Source organism: Phyllopteryx taeniolatus, chromosome 17 (genome assembly GCF_024500385.1).
Source record: "Phyllopteryx taeniolatus isolate TA_2022b chromosome 17, UOR_Ptae_1.2, whole genome shotgun sequence".
In the NCBI taxonomy this organism is placed as follows: Eukaryota; Metazoa; Chordata; class Actinopteri; order Syngnathiformes; family Syngnathidae; genus Phyllopteryx; species Phyllopteryx taeniolatus.
In genome coordinates this window covers 21,949,474-21,962,239 of record NC_084518.1, presented here as the reverse complement: position 1 = coordinate 21,962,239, position 12,766 = coordinate 21,949,474, and the positions used below count along the sequence as shown (strand labels likewise).

Sequence of the window (12,766 nt, the reverse complement as noted above, 5' to 3'; positions counted from 1 at the left end):
TTGTAACCTTAAAGGTCCAAGGAAGACTATCAAAATAAGGGCAAGGCTGCATTATATTATCTGCAGCCTCTTCTTATCAAAACGTTTTGGAAAAGGGAAAACAAAATCGCTTCATTTTTGCTGTAGACTGAAAACATTCACAAGGTGAATGAATATGAGACGAGAGAGCAACATCTCAGCTTTTAGTTACATTGAGATCTGATACATAACTTAGCATTATTTGTATTTTATGGAGGCAAAAGTATTGGAAAAGATAGACTTGAAGTCTGACATCTTTCATTTCTGCAGTACATGCATTGAAGAAAACCTACAGAAAACGATCGCATTCAATTGATTGAAACCAATCTTTTAAAACACAAATAATCAATGTGACAGGTTTTGCTCACATGAAAAAGGTTGGTCCAAACTAGAGCCGATATCTTCTCCATTGGGTACCGGACGCAGAAAATGAAAGCTGAAATGTTGATCTTTTGTCTCATCTTTGGATGTAAACCTCAAATGTTTTCATTCCACAGCAAAAATGAAATAATTGGCCTCACCGTTCCAATACTTTGGAAGGGAAGTGCATGGATGGATTTGATTTTGGATTTTGGATTTTTGATTCCCCCCCCCGCCTCGTCCCTCCTCCTGTTGCTTTGCACTTCAAAACGGGTGCCAGTGATTATGACGGACAAAAGCACATCTGCAGCGACATCCGATTGACATTATATCCCGAGAGTGCTTTTGTTCCGCGTGAATTGATTTGACCGAGTACGATTTGCATTCTCATTTTGTTGTACTCTTTCCCAAAGCCAGTAAAATACACTTTGGAACGAATCGCATCGCAAATTCCAACGGAGTGACGACTGAGCAACTCCAGAAAAGACTCCAACAGTGGCTCATCAATCAATAGTCATTGATTTTCTCTGCTCATTATGCTCTTGTTGAAGATGTTTCGTGGAATTTTGGTGAGTACTTTTATTGGCTAAATTGCCGAGACGCGCGTTCGCCCAAATACTCGAAATCCATTTTTCCGTGCCGCCAACTACGGATGTGGCGGTTGCTGACAGCCGACCAAAGAGTTGGTACCTTGAAGACAGAAGTACATGATGATTACTTTTAGCTTTGAATTATTATTGTTTTGAATATAGTTTACCAAACCAGACCAAAAAAACAACAGCAAACTTAAGTTTCAACAAGTCTGACATGAAATACCTCGCTCGCCACAAAGGATTTTTGATCACGCCGGATGATGGACTCGCCATTATTCTTATTGGCAGCAAGGCTGGTTGTTTGACTTTGTAGCATTTGTTGTCATCTCTGGCCTGGTGGAGCCACGCTGCAAACACCCGCTCAAAGCCTCTTGGTCGTGACTGACATGATCACGGTGGAGGGTTCGATCCACTTGGAGGGCTCTTGTGATTCTCTCCTGTCAGCTAGCATCACCCTCCTCATCATCAGACAGGAGTTTTGCATTAGTCGCGGAGCTGGGCACCCGGGCTTACGTCTCAGAAAGTAGCCGCTTGTCGGAGGAGGGCTCTTTGACTGTTAATTAGCATACTGAGCCTTTTGGAAAACACGCTGTAAACGTTCACTTCTTGGGACAGTTGAGCAAAGATGACGCTTTTCCTCAACTCTCTGGGAGACATTTATCTTGTAATCATCGGAGACGCTCTGCATTTTGCAGCATCATTGCTGACTGTGCCTCAAGGAACAATATAGCAGAGTTAATCCTGTCAGCAAAGCCGCTGTTTTTCCCTCCACGTTGTATCGGAGTCCATCCGCAGAACCCAACGCAATTGCGAACGCATCCTCTATTGCGATTTGTCCGATGGAGCCGATCCACTCGATCACCCCAAACGAAGCACATCCATCTGTAAGTCTCACGGCAAATATCCCCTTCCTCCTAAACAAATCTGCTGCCTTTGACACATTGGCTGCACGCTGGACAATAAATCCGCTTGCTAGATTTCCGCCACCGCAGACATTTCCAGCGAGAAGACAGAGGGCGGCTCCGTATGTCTCAACAGCTGAAGAAAGCGGCTGAGAAAAGTCATTTCCTTGCAGTCGCACTCTTGAGCCCAGGCAGTCATCGCTTCGCGAGTCCTGAAGTGTGCAAACTTGAGGAGGATGGCTGGGGGGTTAGAACATATGAGTGTGCACTACATCAAATTAGAGCGGAATATGTGACTGCGGGCCAGAGGAACTCTTGCAGGAATGAAAGATGCTTCTCGAGGGGGGGTGGGGGGGGGCGACGTCTTATCGTCTCGATTTAGAAAGACATAAAACCAGCGCACACACGTGTGAATACGCACAAAGCATACTCAACATGAATACACTTCCTGATGTGAAATGTCTGCACTTCACATCGGGCCCCCTGCTTTGGAGAACGTGAAGAAACATTTGCGCCACTTGAATCCAGCAGCCGAGTGCTTTGTTAGCGTCATCTTTTCTGAAAGGCGGCCGACGTTTATTGAGTCCACATTAAGAGCACGGACTAAATTTCCACAAAAAAAAAACAAGAAGAAGAACATTGGTTCTGTCGTTTAGCGCAAGCGTGCAAAGCCAGGCGGAAGCTCCCTCACAATCATGTCTCATGACTCATAGAATAGAGTGTGCACAGCACATCGGGTACATAGCGTACATTATTCCATGTATTGTATGGGCTGCATAGTACAGTTCAGTGTAGTGACGCACCGAGAAATTACTATGCCAATTATTAGTCATTTTTCATAGTTCATAGTAAAGTTTTGGCAACATTACAACATTACCGCAGGACAGTTATGGCAGTGTATTTATGTAAGAGAATAACAATGATTCTGCATCCTGTTCAATTACACAACATAATCGTTACTCTGTAATTGTGAATAAATGATGGCTGCAATATTAGTTATTTGAATGTATTTATTGTAATCAACCTTTTTTGGTAACATCCTGTTTCGGCCGTTTTATTTCAGTGGCAAAAGTCTTTCGGCCGGAAAGAGGAAATGAACTTTTGTGTTCTTTTTGTCCGAAAATGCGCTGCACGACTAGTTGGGTCCTTAGAATTGCGATCGGCGGCCCCCGCTTACGGCGCCGCGCGACAGAATCGTCACTTATGTGATGGAAAAGGGAAGCATTAGTGAACAAAGCATGTCTTCGTGCCATCAATATGATTATGTCATGAATAAAGAACATGAAATGCTGAATGACCTCCATTGTTTCTCTTTGTTGAAGTGATTGTCCGATTGTGATTCCATTTTGTGTGTTGTTACACCAATTCCGCATACGGGCACGGCTACGGACAACGCACGTGCCTCCAGGTCAAATCATGATGATGAGCGAATCCTTCTTCCACGGGAGGCTCCCGTTAAGTATCAAGGGCACAAAAGCAGTACAAGCCCTAACCCTAAACCCGCTCCTACAAATATCTTCACCGCTTTCAGAGCTGGTCATCTCACTTGATTTTCAAGGGGAAGTCGAGAAAACGGACTTTGGAATTGCTTGTATGTACACAAATACCGCAATTGGCTCTCGGGACCGTCTGCCCATCCATCAAGTGTTAAATTCACAAAGTCACAATAAAGTACATTTTCTTTTCATCCGCTTCCAATCTCTGATCATGTGTCTGTAATGTGCTATTCATTCATTCATTGATTTTCTACTGCTTATCCTGTGCAGGGTCGTGCGGGAGCTTTTAGTAAGAGGTACTGCACGCCCTGTGCCAGGTGGCACTTTTCGATTTAAAAAAAAACAAAAAAACGATTCACACCTATGGACGATTTCGAGTTAACCATGTGTGCAGGATTTTGGAATGTGGGAGGAAAGCGAGGTCGTACAAGGACAACTCGCAAAAGCGGCTGATGTGCTAATCGTACGTTCCATCGTGCCACCGATGACTGCGTTTGATTATTTCGTATCCAATTTGCCAGTGAAATGCCTCTTCCATGAGTACAAATACAATAGATGGCTTTTGTCTCTTTGTGGGCAGCCATGTTACTTTTCATTGAAAGTCAAATTCAGATTCAGGGTTCAAAAGAGCTCCGCCCCTCGTCATTGGCACACCCCGCAGTAGATGACTGGAGAAGGTGAGACCAGCTCGTTCCCAGCTGGTGGGATATGATTAGAGCGTGAAACGTGTGCTGTTATTCTTGAGCCTCGAGGTATTTCGACAATGCATGACATAGCGCTGTTTTAATTGGTAAAAAACAAACAAACAAACAAAACAACATAATCTCCTTTAACTCATTCACTGCCAGCCAGCCTTCCCGGTTAACATGGATATTTGACTTCTCAAGTCGTCAATGGCAGTGAATGTGTTAAGTCCTATTGGATGTGGTTTGTTGTTCAAAGTCCAGAGGGGAACAAGGAGCAAATGGCCCAAAAAACGACGAAGATGAGGAAATAGCTTCTGCTTAATTTGTTGGACAATGGGTGACCTGTTTGCACATCGCCGCCACTTGCAGCGCTTCACTGGCAAAGTAGCAAGTTTGAACATCGCGTGTAAGTCAAACGTGAGCTGAGACTGCTTGTGCAGTGTGAGGTGAGTTAAGAGGTTTTAAAAACCTTTCTAAAATTGAGCTTTGCGTAAAAGCACAATGATGCCCAACTTTTTCAGAATGTCCGTGAATGAATTGCAATGCTTGGACTATGTTACAAGAATTCAAATCCAGGGTGACCCCGCCTCTCGCTCAAGGTCAGCCGGGATAGGCTCCGGCTTACCTGGGACCCTTAATGAAGACAAACGCTATAGCCAACGGATGTATGGATACATTGAATAGCTCATTTCATTTCCTGACTGGTTGACGACGGGAGTTGCGACCACCTCAAACGGATGTTCGAGTCGCCCAATGTGTTGCTGGTGCATTGCATTCTAAAGAGTAACGGACGTCGTGTCCCTGTGATGTCACAAAAGGTCAGATGCCAGCGAAGAAGGTCTGCGGTTCAAATCTCAGTTTGAGGCCTTTCTGTGTGGAGTTGCTCTCCCGCGCCCCTCTCGGGTTCCTCCATGTACGGTCGAAAACAAAATCCAATTTCCAGCCGGTTATCTGGAAAGCGAGCTCTCGATCGGATTCCCGGGAGCTGCACGCTGGCTGCCCACCGACCCTCAAAGATGCCATGAATGCAGAGCACACATTGTTCCATTCATGTTTCGCTACCTTTACCTTTTTACCCTTCGGGTTTTACATCCGATACAGTAAGTCGACACGCATTACAGGGTTCATGTTGTCACCAGCGGTGTTGACTGAAAAGTAGGCTGTAAGGAGAGGGGGGGGGGGGTATTTGCTGGAGCTTTGGTTCCAAGGTTAAGTTAGCGTCTGCTCAACAGTCTCGTCACTGGTTGCGGCCGCTCCAGCCTTGCAAACGCGCACGGTCAGAGCCGCGTGTGCGTTTCTTTGCGCAAACGTCGTCACGTTGTTTTGAATTGCCCATGCAGGACGTATGTCGCAACGCGCGTCAGTGTCGCATCGAGGGGCTCGAGCTGCAAATGAGAAGGCGATCGACAACACGGCCGCATGCACGCACGAGACCTGTTCAACCGCCACACTGCTGCAGTCGCGCCACGAGCCGAACTACCTTGAACGCATCACCCCGTGCAAAACACAATCAAAAGCAATTCAAAAGACAAAAACACTCTCACCTCTTGGAAACAAAGCTCGTCTTCCTGCTGTTTCTTCTTTTTTTCTCTCTCTCTCCCCCCCCCCCCCCCCACCCCCCTCCAGTCTTTGCAGTTAACGAGGTTCCGACGCGGGGTCCGGCTGATGTCTCTCTGCTGCCTTTCGGGATTTCTTTTCCTTGTTTTCCTTTTTTTTTTTTTGCTTGCTGCCAGCGTTCAAATAACAGCGAGATTGTGTTCCCCTCGCAAAAAAAGCTCTGCCCTTCTCAAACTATCCTTCCCGCCCCCAACATGTCGCCATCTGAGATTGGTGCTCTTCAGGAGGGGCAAACCCTGAAGCCGCTCATGTGTCACGCGCGCCACTGGCCACGTGGACGCGCATCGCATGCTTGCCGACTTGCCTGCGATGTGCTCGACAAGTGGAAAGGACCACCCACCCATCAACTGAACGTTACAAGTATCCAACATATGAACCATCCAACACACACACACACACACACACACCTTTTTTTTCTTTTTTCTCTTTGCTGCTTCTTGTGCCTTGGTGGGGGAAGAAAGAAAGAAAAAAAAAAAAAGCCCGCAGAGGATGGACCCACTTGTTCCTCCCGGTTCGGAGGCAGGTGTCCAAGGTCCAGTTTCCGGTGACAAGCGATGCCGACTTGACAGTGATTTAGCAACCTCATTTGAGAAAATGGGAGACGATTCCTCCCTCTGTGTGACCTTGGGGAATGTTTTGGTCTAATCAGGCAGACGAGCTGTGGAGGGGAAACAAAGAAAAATGAGATTCTCCTTCATTCCAGATTGGATGACGGGCGCAGGGTGTCATTTCTCTGTTCTTCTCGTCGCGAACATTAGGAGACGAGTTTGCGCACACGAGCTGATATGAATCTGTGACCTCCAAATGATAGATTAGTAGGGTCAAGGTTACATTCATTCACACACAGAAATGCATTTCAAATAGTTCACATTTCCTATTACTGCTGTTTGGTGCAGGAGTCCCCCCCCCCCCTTTTTGACGTCCTTGGAGCGATCGTGGCGGGGACTCCCTCGTTCTGCTGGCGGACTCGGGCAGTGGCAGAAACGATTTGAACCCGCGTGGTGCTTTGTTATTGGAATTCTGTGCTCGGATTGCCCATAACGAACACCGTGTTCAAACATAAGGCTGTCCACATGCGCACTCGGCACCAGGACACCCGAGGCCGCAGTTCGACGGTGGACTTTGCGGCCTCTTGTTTTGGACACTCGAGTGAAGAGAAGGGCGGAGCTGTCAACCGATCGCCGCCTGGCGTTGTGTTGGCACCGCCGGTCCGACCCGCCGTGCCCAAACGTATCGTGAGGGTCTGCTGGGAAGGAGCTTCACCCCTCGCCTCCGGCAGAAGCACGACCGCGCGGGGGACCTTGATTCCTGGATGGATGCTCGTTTGGGTTTTGACTTGAACGATAAGGTTGCACGCTTAACTGCCAACTATATTTGGAGGGAATGATCCCCAGACGACTTTAAATTGAAGGCAGAGGTTGCCTCTTTAGGGAAAAGTGCTTTGGCTTCAATTCATGACTTATAAAGGAGCCATTTTTGCTGCCTGACCTTCAGGGATGTGTTTAACATATCACAGCTCAGATGAGCTAAAGTTGACTTTAGTTAAACGCCAGTAACGTCGAGTACGGTGTCAAATTGATAGATTGGGACATGTCTTGTCAGCAGAACACACACATGGTTGAAACTTGAATGCAGCCTTACCACAATAGTGTACACAAAGTCTGGAATAATGAACTGCTATCTGCTCTTCATTGGACAGCTGCAATAAATGTTCAAGTCATCACGGCAACAAGGCGACAAGGCGATGCCGTTCGTTCTCCATTCTGCAAGTGCACCACACCGTGCGTTTTTCAAGGTCCAGTCCAGCAAATCGCTTCCATTTGCATCTTGGTACATCCTCATCCCCAATGTTGCCACAAAGGTCGCTAAGATCATGTACAGTAGTGTCTATTTATATGTATTGATACATATTTAAGCAGCCGAGTCGTCGTGTCTACATCTGCTGGTAATCCATACCTCAGTCAAATTGGATTCTTTCAACGCAATGCAAAAACATTTTGCCCCTTTTTTTTGAATTTTTTTTAATTGTCAAGTAACACATATCTCCTGGCAGAATATGTGAAATATTGAGCAGGAACCATCTCATTTTTGTTTTTGTTTTGTTACGTTTTGTCGAATAATTGTGCTTTTCGGAAATGCTGCCTTCACATTTTCTACTCATCTTCCAGGTACTGCGATGGATAATCGGACCTTTGAGCACAACCGCGTAACGTTCTCTTCTAATCAAAAGGAGGACAAGTCAATCAAATGAAAATAACATTGCTTAACATTGGGAAAATATCAATCAGTACTTCTACTTTCATCATGTATCTTTACTGAACTACTGAGGTTTGAGTAGCCGACTTTTGCCACCTCTGCCTAATCTAATGAAGTTTCCATGGAGTTTCCCTTTCTTCCCTTTGTGGGTCTCAGTTTGGGGCTTCCATTTCAGTAGAACCCGTTGAGACTGTGGAAGTAATTAGTGGTTGTAATCATTTAGCTACGAGCGCCGGTTCACAAGTGGCGTGAGCTGTGTTGACTGGTCATGCCAGCGAGATTTTAGGTTTGCTTTGAAAAACCAAAAAAAGATTCCCTTTGGGTGCCAACACCAATGGCACCTGCTCAACAAACACAACATATGATTCATCATTTTCCTTTTCTGTTTTTAAGTGTGAGCCTCTCCAAGCACCTGTGCATGACTGAAAGCAATACTATTTTACATCCATTTCATGTGGCAGCAATGGTAAAGTGAATCAAGCGTAATGTTCCATTTTCATGCTTTTCAACAGTTAGCAAGCGCCCTACAGTTAGCTTCCTTTCATTAATTCCTTAAGCCGACGTAATCATGTCCTCCAGCTAACAATTATAGTGTAAGCTCAGGCAAAACTGACACCGAAGTACGTGCAAGTCTCGGCTGCTATTGCTAATTACTCCCTGCTTGTGGACAAGACGTGCAAGAGTGAATGTTTATCAAAATCTGGCCTGTGTACACATGAGGGCTGCCGATTTGTTGAGAAGTTGCAGCACAGGCAGGTGCAACATCTAAATCGCAACAATTGGAGCTGATGTTTTAGGAATAGTAGAGTAAGTGAAAACACCGAAGTGCTAAAGTAATGCAATGCACTGTACGGATTTGTATTCATACCCAAGACATCCTGGTGCAACATGAAGAAAAATATAACTCAACATAACTCAAAACATAAATCATAGCATATGATGCATGGAGCATGATGTAAAATGAAGGGACTGTAGCGGTTTTAGTTTGGGGTTTGTTTCGACCTCCAGTACTTTGTACTCTTTGCGCTACGTGTATTCTCCCATCCACACTTCTCCCATGACACACCCACCGAGGGTAACCGGGACATGATGCGCAAAACAACAAAGAAGCGTGCGTGATTTATTGAATTCTGAGGCTGGCTGTAAATCCTGGAACATGGAGTTTTTCTGAGACTTGCGAATGTCATTCACGAGGACAAAGAACACTTTTAAATATGAAAATACCTTACATATAGAATGTACTGAATGGAATCCTTTCATGAACCAACTGTTTTAGGTACTGCTACACAAACTTTGTGTAGCTTGATTTGAATTGCTTCCGAAAAATATTGATGCTTGTTGCCAAGTTACGATTCATTAATCTGCCTGGCAATTTGCAGATGTTTCGGTTTGTCCTGAGAGAGTGAATGCTACATACGAGAAAACCAATCATAGTTAAACAGAACATAAAGTTTAGAGGTGATGATGATGCGGGACATGACCATGCTGACCACACGATTTTATGCTACACTAATGAGGAATCTCGAGAGAGAGAGAGACGGACGGCACCGGCCCGAAATAGTCTCGAGCCTGAATCGTTGTCTACGTCTTCTGATAACGGACCCACGCTCAGATGGTCACGGCCACTGGCTTACTGCAAGGACTCGTCACTTTTCTATCTCGTCACCTCGGTAAGCACGGCTCATTCATCCTGTTCGTGTCACCCTCTGTATAATCGGTCTTCCCTTAGACGGCTGAAATGAAGGCCAGCAACATTTTCAAGCTAAAGAGCCTCTCCGCGTCTCCCCTGATGAAAATGTGCAATAGATGGGTATTGTGTGTCCCGGAAGCGCTATTTGACTGTGAAATGCCAAACAAAAGTTTGCATTTGATTTGATCCTCCAATGCGTTCTCTGGAGATTTCTGCAGTTTGTAAAGAGAATATTAAGGGCATTATCAATAATGCACTTGGAATGTTGTATTCACTACATGAAGCAACGCTATCATTCTGTTAAGGCAAACTGGCAACAGTGGCGCTATGATACTATTGGCAGCGTTCATAAAAAGATCGTGATAACATTGAAGCGCTGCATTACTATTTTGCTTATCGAATTCCATCCATTGTATCCAACTGTAGTGTAGAAACATATACGAAACTGAAACTGAAAATGAAAAAGAAATGATTTGTATTCTTCCGTACCCGCGAGCTATTGGGCTTTGTTCTTTCAATAAAAGATTTCAAATGAACGGGCGCTAGATGTTGATGCTCTAGATTTATGAACACGTGAATGAATGGGAAAGTGGGAAAATAAAACTCCCATTCACAACTTGATGCAATTTAGAGACCTGTACAGACTCCATTAGAGAATGTGATGGCGAGACTCCACACCGGCCGGCATCGTAGGAACACGCAAAGTACACAAAGTCTTCTTGCTGACTGTGAATGCCGCTCTCACACGTCTCATTTCGATTATTCTTTCTCATAGCAGCTTTTTCACGGAGCCAATCCATGTCACATAGGATCCGGTTCCGAGATGTTCATCCTCAGATGGAGGTTGCGGCTTTTCGATACATACCCCGCGCCCACCCGCTCGTCTGTGGAGTCTTTCAAGTGGCAGCGCTTTCTTTGTGGATTGGAAGAAGAAGGAACAAACAGCATTTCTCAGCATTTATGTGTGTGGGGGATGGAAAACTCCCCATAAAATAAACCCTCGTGGGGGTTTCTTTCTCCCTGCAACACTCATTAAGATCATGAAAGAGCCCGTTATCACTACTTTTACATGTTTCGTGCGATAACTTGATGCCACGGAACACGCTTGTTTTGCCGATCTGGTTCTTAGCCGCAATTTCCTTCCACAACTTGATTTCATCCATCCATGCGTTTTCCCAAGCGCTTATCCTCAAGCGGGTCGCGGGTGCTGACGACGGGCGAGAGGCGGGGTACACCCTGAACTGGTCGCCAGGCCAAGCCAATCGCAGCACTTGATTTCAACTCGATGGATACAGATTTGGAAGGTTTTCATCATTGAAACCATTGCGAGTATGTTAATTCGTACTCCCAAGTCATCTGGGATGACTCCAGCTCCATGCGACCCAGAGCAGAAGTTGCGCCATAGATAATGGATGGATAGATAGATAGATAGATAGATAGATAGATAGATAGATAGATAGATAGATAGATAGATAGATAGATAGATAGATAGATAGATAGATAGATAGATAGATAGATAGATAGATAGATGGGATGAAAAGAAGTTGACGTGCATGCCAGTCCAACGGTAATGGAATGCGTACTGTATTATAGTACTCTTCTCATGTAAATGTGGCCGGAGAAGGATCTTTTCAGCATTTGCTCGACTTGTGTGATGAATTCAAAAATTGACGAGGACAAGAATGGAACACTGTAAAGAGAAAACTCCTCCAAGTCCCTTTGCTGTACCTCTCTCGAAATGACGTCGGCAGTAGCAGAATAAACCGTTCGCCGCAGTACATTGAAGTCGTCATTCAAAGTAAGCCAACAGATATGAATAATAGATGCGTGATGAGAGACGACCATTCATCATTATGGCATTTAGGTGCAAAGGAAATAAGAATGATGGAGTAGGCACAAGTTAGGTCAGCCTCGGTGCACCCACGGGGAAACGCAAGCGCAGGGAAAGCCACCAGCTCTCTTGCCAAAGGAAACAAACGAGCGCCCACGTTCAGCTTTGTGTTTTCTCCGGAGGGCTCGCGGTGCCACGGGAAGCCGTCGAACGCTTTAGATCAGCCGTCTGGATGCAAAATGCAGGAAACGCTGCGCTCCAAGGCCGAGCGCGGTCGTTGACAGCTTGAACGACGTGAACAGCCAAAGGTAGTATCTTCAGAAGCAGATCAAGACAAAAAAAAAAAAAACCAGAACATGCGTTTGCCTGTGGTAGAAGAGAGAGAAAAACTTTGGATCTGGGACACAAAGTCTGAACATGAATCTCTAGGGGGAAAGCTGCTGGTGGTCGTTTATGACACGGCGGCAGCTTGTGCTTTCACAAATGTCGGCCCATTTATTTACTTCAATCACAATCATGCCGTCCGTTAAGATGAACACCAATCAAAAGTGGAGGTGGAATCAATACAAATTATCGCTCGCCTCATCAATGGAATATGAAATGAACAGGCACGGTGGATGAAATAAGGTGACTCGAGGACTCGTGATGTTTTATGATCAGCAGAGGATGTACAGCGTGATAATAAAAAACGCTTGAGAGCAATGATCTTGTCAGCTCTTGGGTTGAACGCGTGATCAATGGACCGATGTGACCCAAAGTCCTTCGCGGTGACTCGGAAGTGTCCGTGCTGTCCGAGCAAATCATCGGAATTGAGGAGCATGTGTGATTTAAAGCCCGCCTGTCACAAGTTAGTACAGCTCCAGCACAAATAATTAAGGCTTACATTCCCGCCACCTTGTCCAAATAAGCAAAGAATTGTCGGACAAATGTGCAGCGTGCGCTCAAAGTAATAAACAGCGAGGCTTCCGGGAAAGCCCCGGCCGGTGGTCTCAATAAATAGCGTCGGTGCACGTTTTTCCTCGGAATTGTAACTTCAACAGAACTTGATAACGCACAAAGTACTCGAGCGCACTACATAATACATGCGTCTCGATTACATCTCATTGCCTCACAGAACATATTAGAAACAGCATTAGAAACAATTGAAACGTATTCACGACCGGCCTTGAAGGAGTTAGGAAATCTTGGAGTACATTTGAAGCTAAACAGAAAATCAGTGAAAAGGTCGGGGGCCTTTCCACTGCTAAAGTAAGTCTTGCATCATTATTATCCGACGTTCTCCAGCGGTATAGCGGTGAACGAAAAATGGGGCTATCG

The 12,766-nt window shown here is 45.5% G+C and overlaps 1 protein-coding gene and 1 long non-coding RNA gene across 6 annotated transcripts in view; one reads left to right on the top strand and one right to left on the bottom strand.

Annotated features, from left to right (window-relative positions):
- Positions 1-2,189, top strand: part of LOC133466984 (uncharacterized) — a 35,059-nt gene extending 32,870 nt beyond the window's left edge. Inside the window, exon 3 of the long non-coding RNA XR_009785101.1 lies at positions 792-2,189. This is a non-coding gene — a long non-coding RNA (uncharacterized LOC133466984). The remainder of the gene's footprint in view (positions 1-791) is intronic.
- The window catches only part of gabra3 (gamma-aminobutyric acid type A receptor subunit alpha3), a 56,616-nt gene extending 50,618 nt beyond the window's left edge, over positions 1-5,998 (bottom strand). The window contains exon 1 of one of the 5 annotated variants that reach the window (XM_061751312.1): positions 5,600-5,998. Coding sequence is in view for 1 of the 5 variants with exons in the window: in XM_061751310.1 (XP_061607294.1) it covers positions 1,195-1,287 (93 nt within the window). In the remaining 4 variants the exon portion in view is untranslated. Of the gene's footprint in view, positions 1-1,194; positions 1,303-5,599 lie in introns of those variants that run through there. The other 4 variants (XM_061751314.1, XM_061751308.1, XM_061751309.1 and 1 more) reach the window with 4 other exon arrangements.
- Between the last annotated feature and the right edge of the window lie 6,768 nt (positions 5,999-12,766).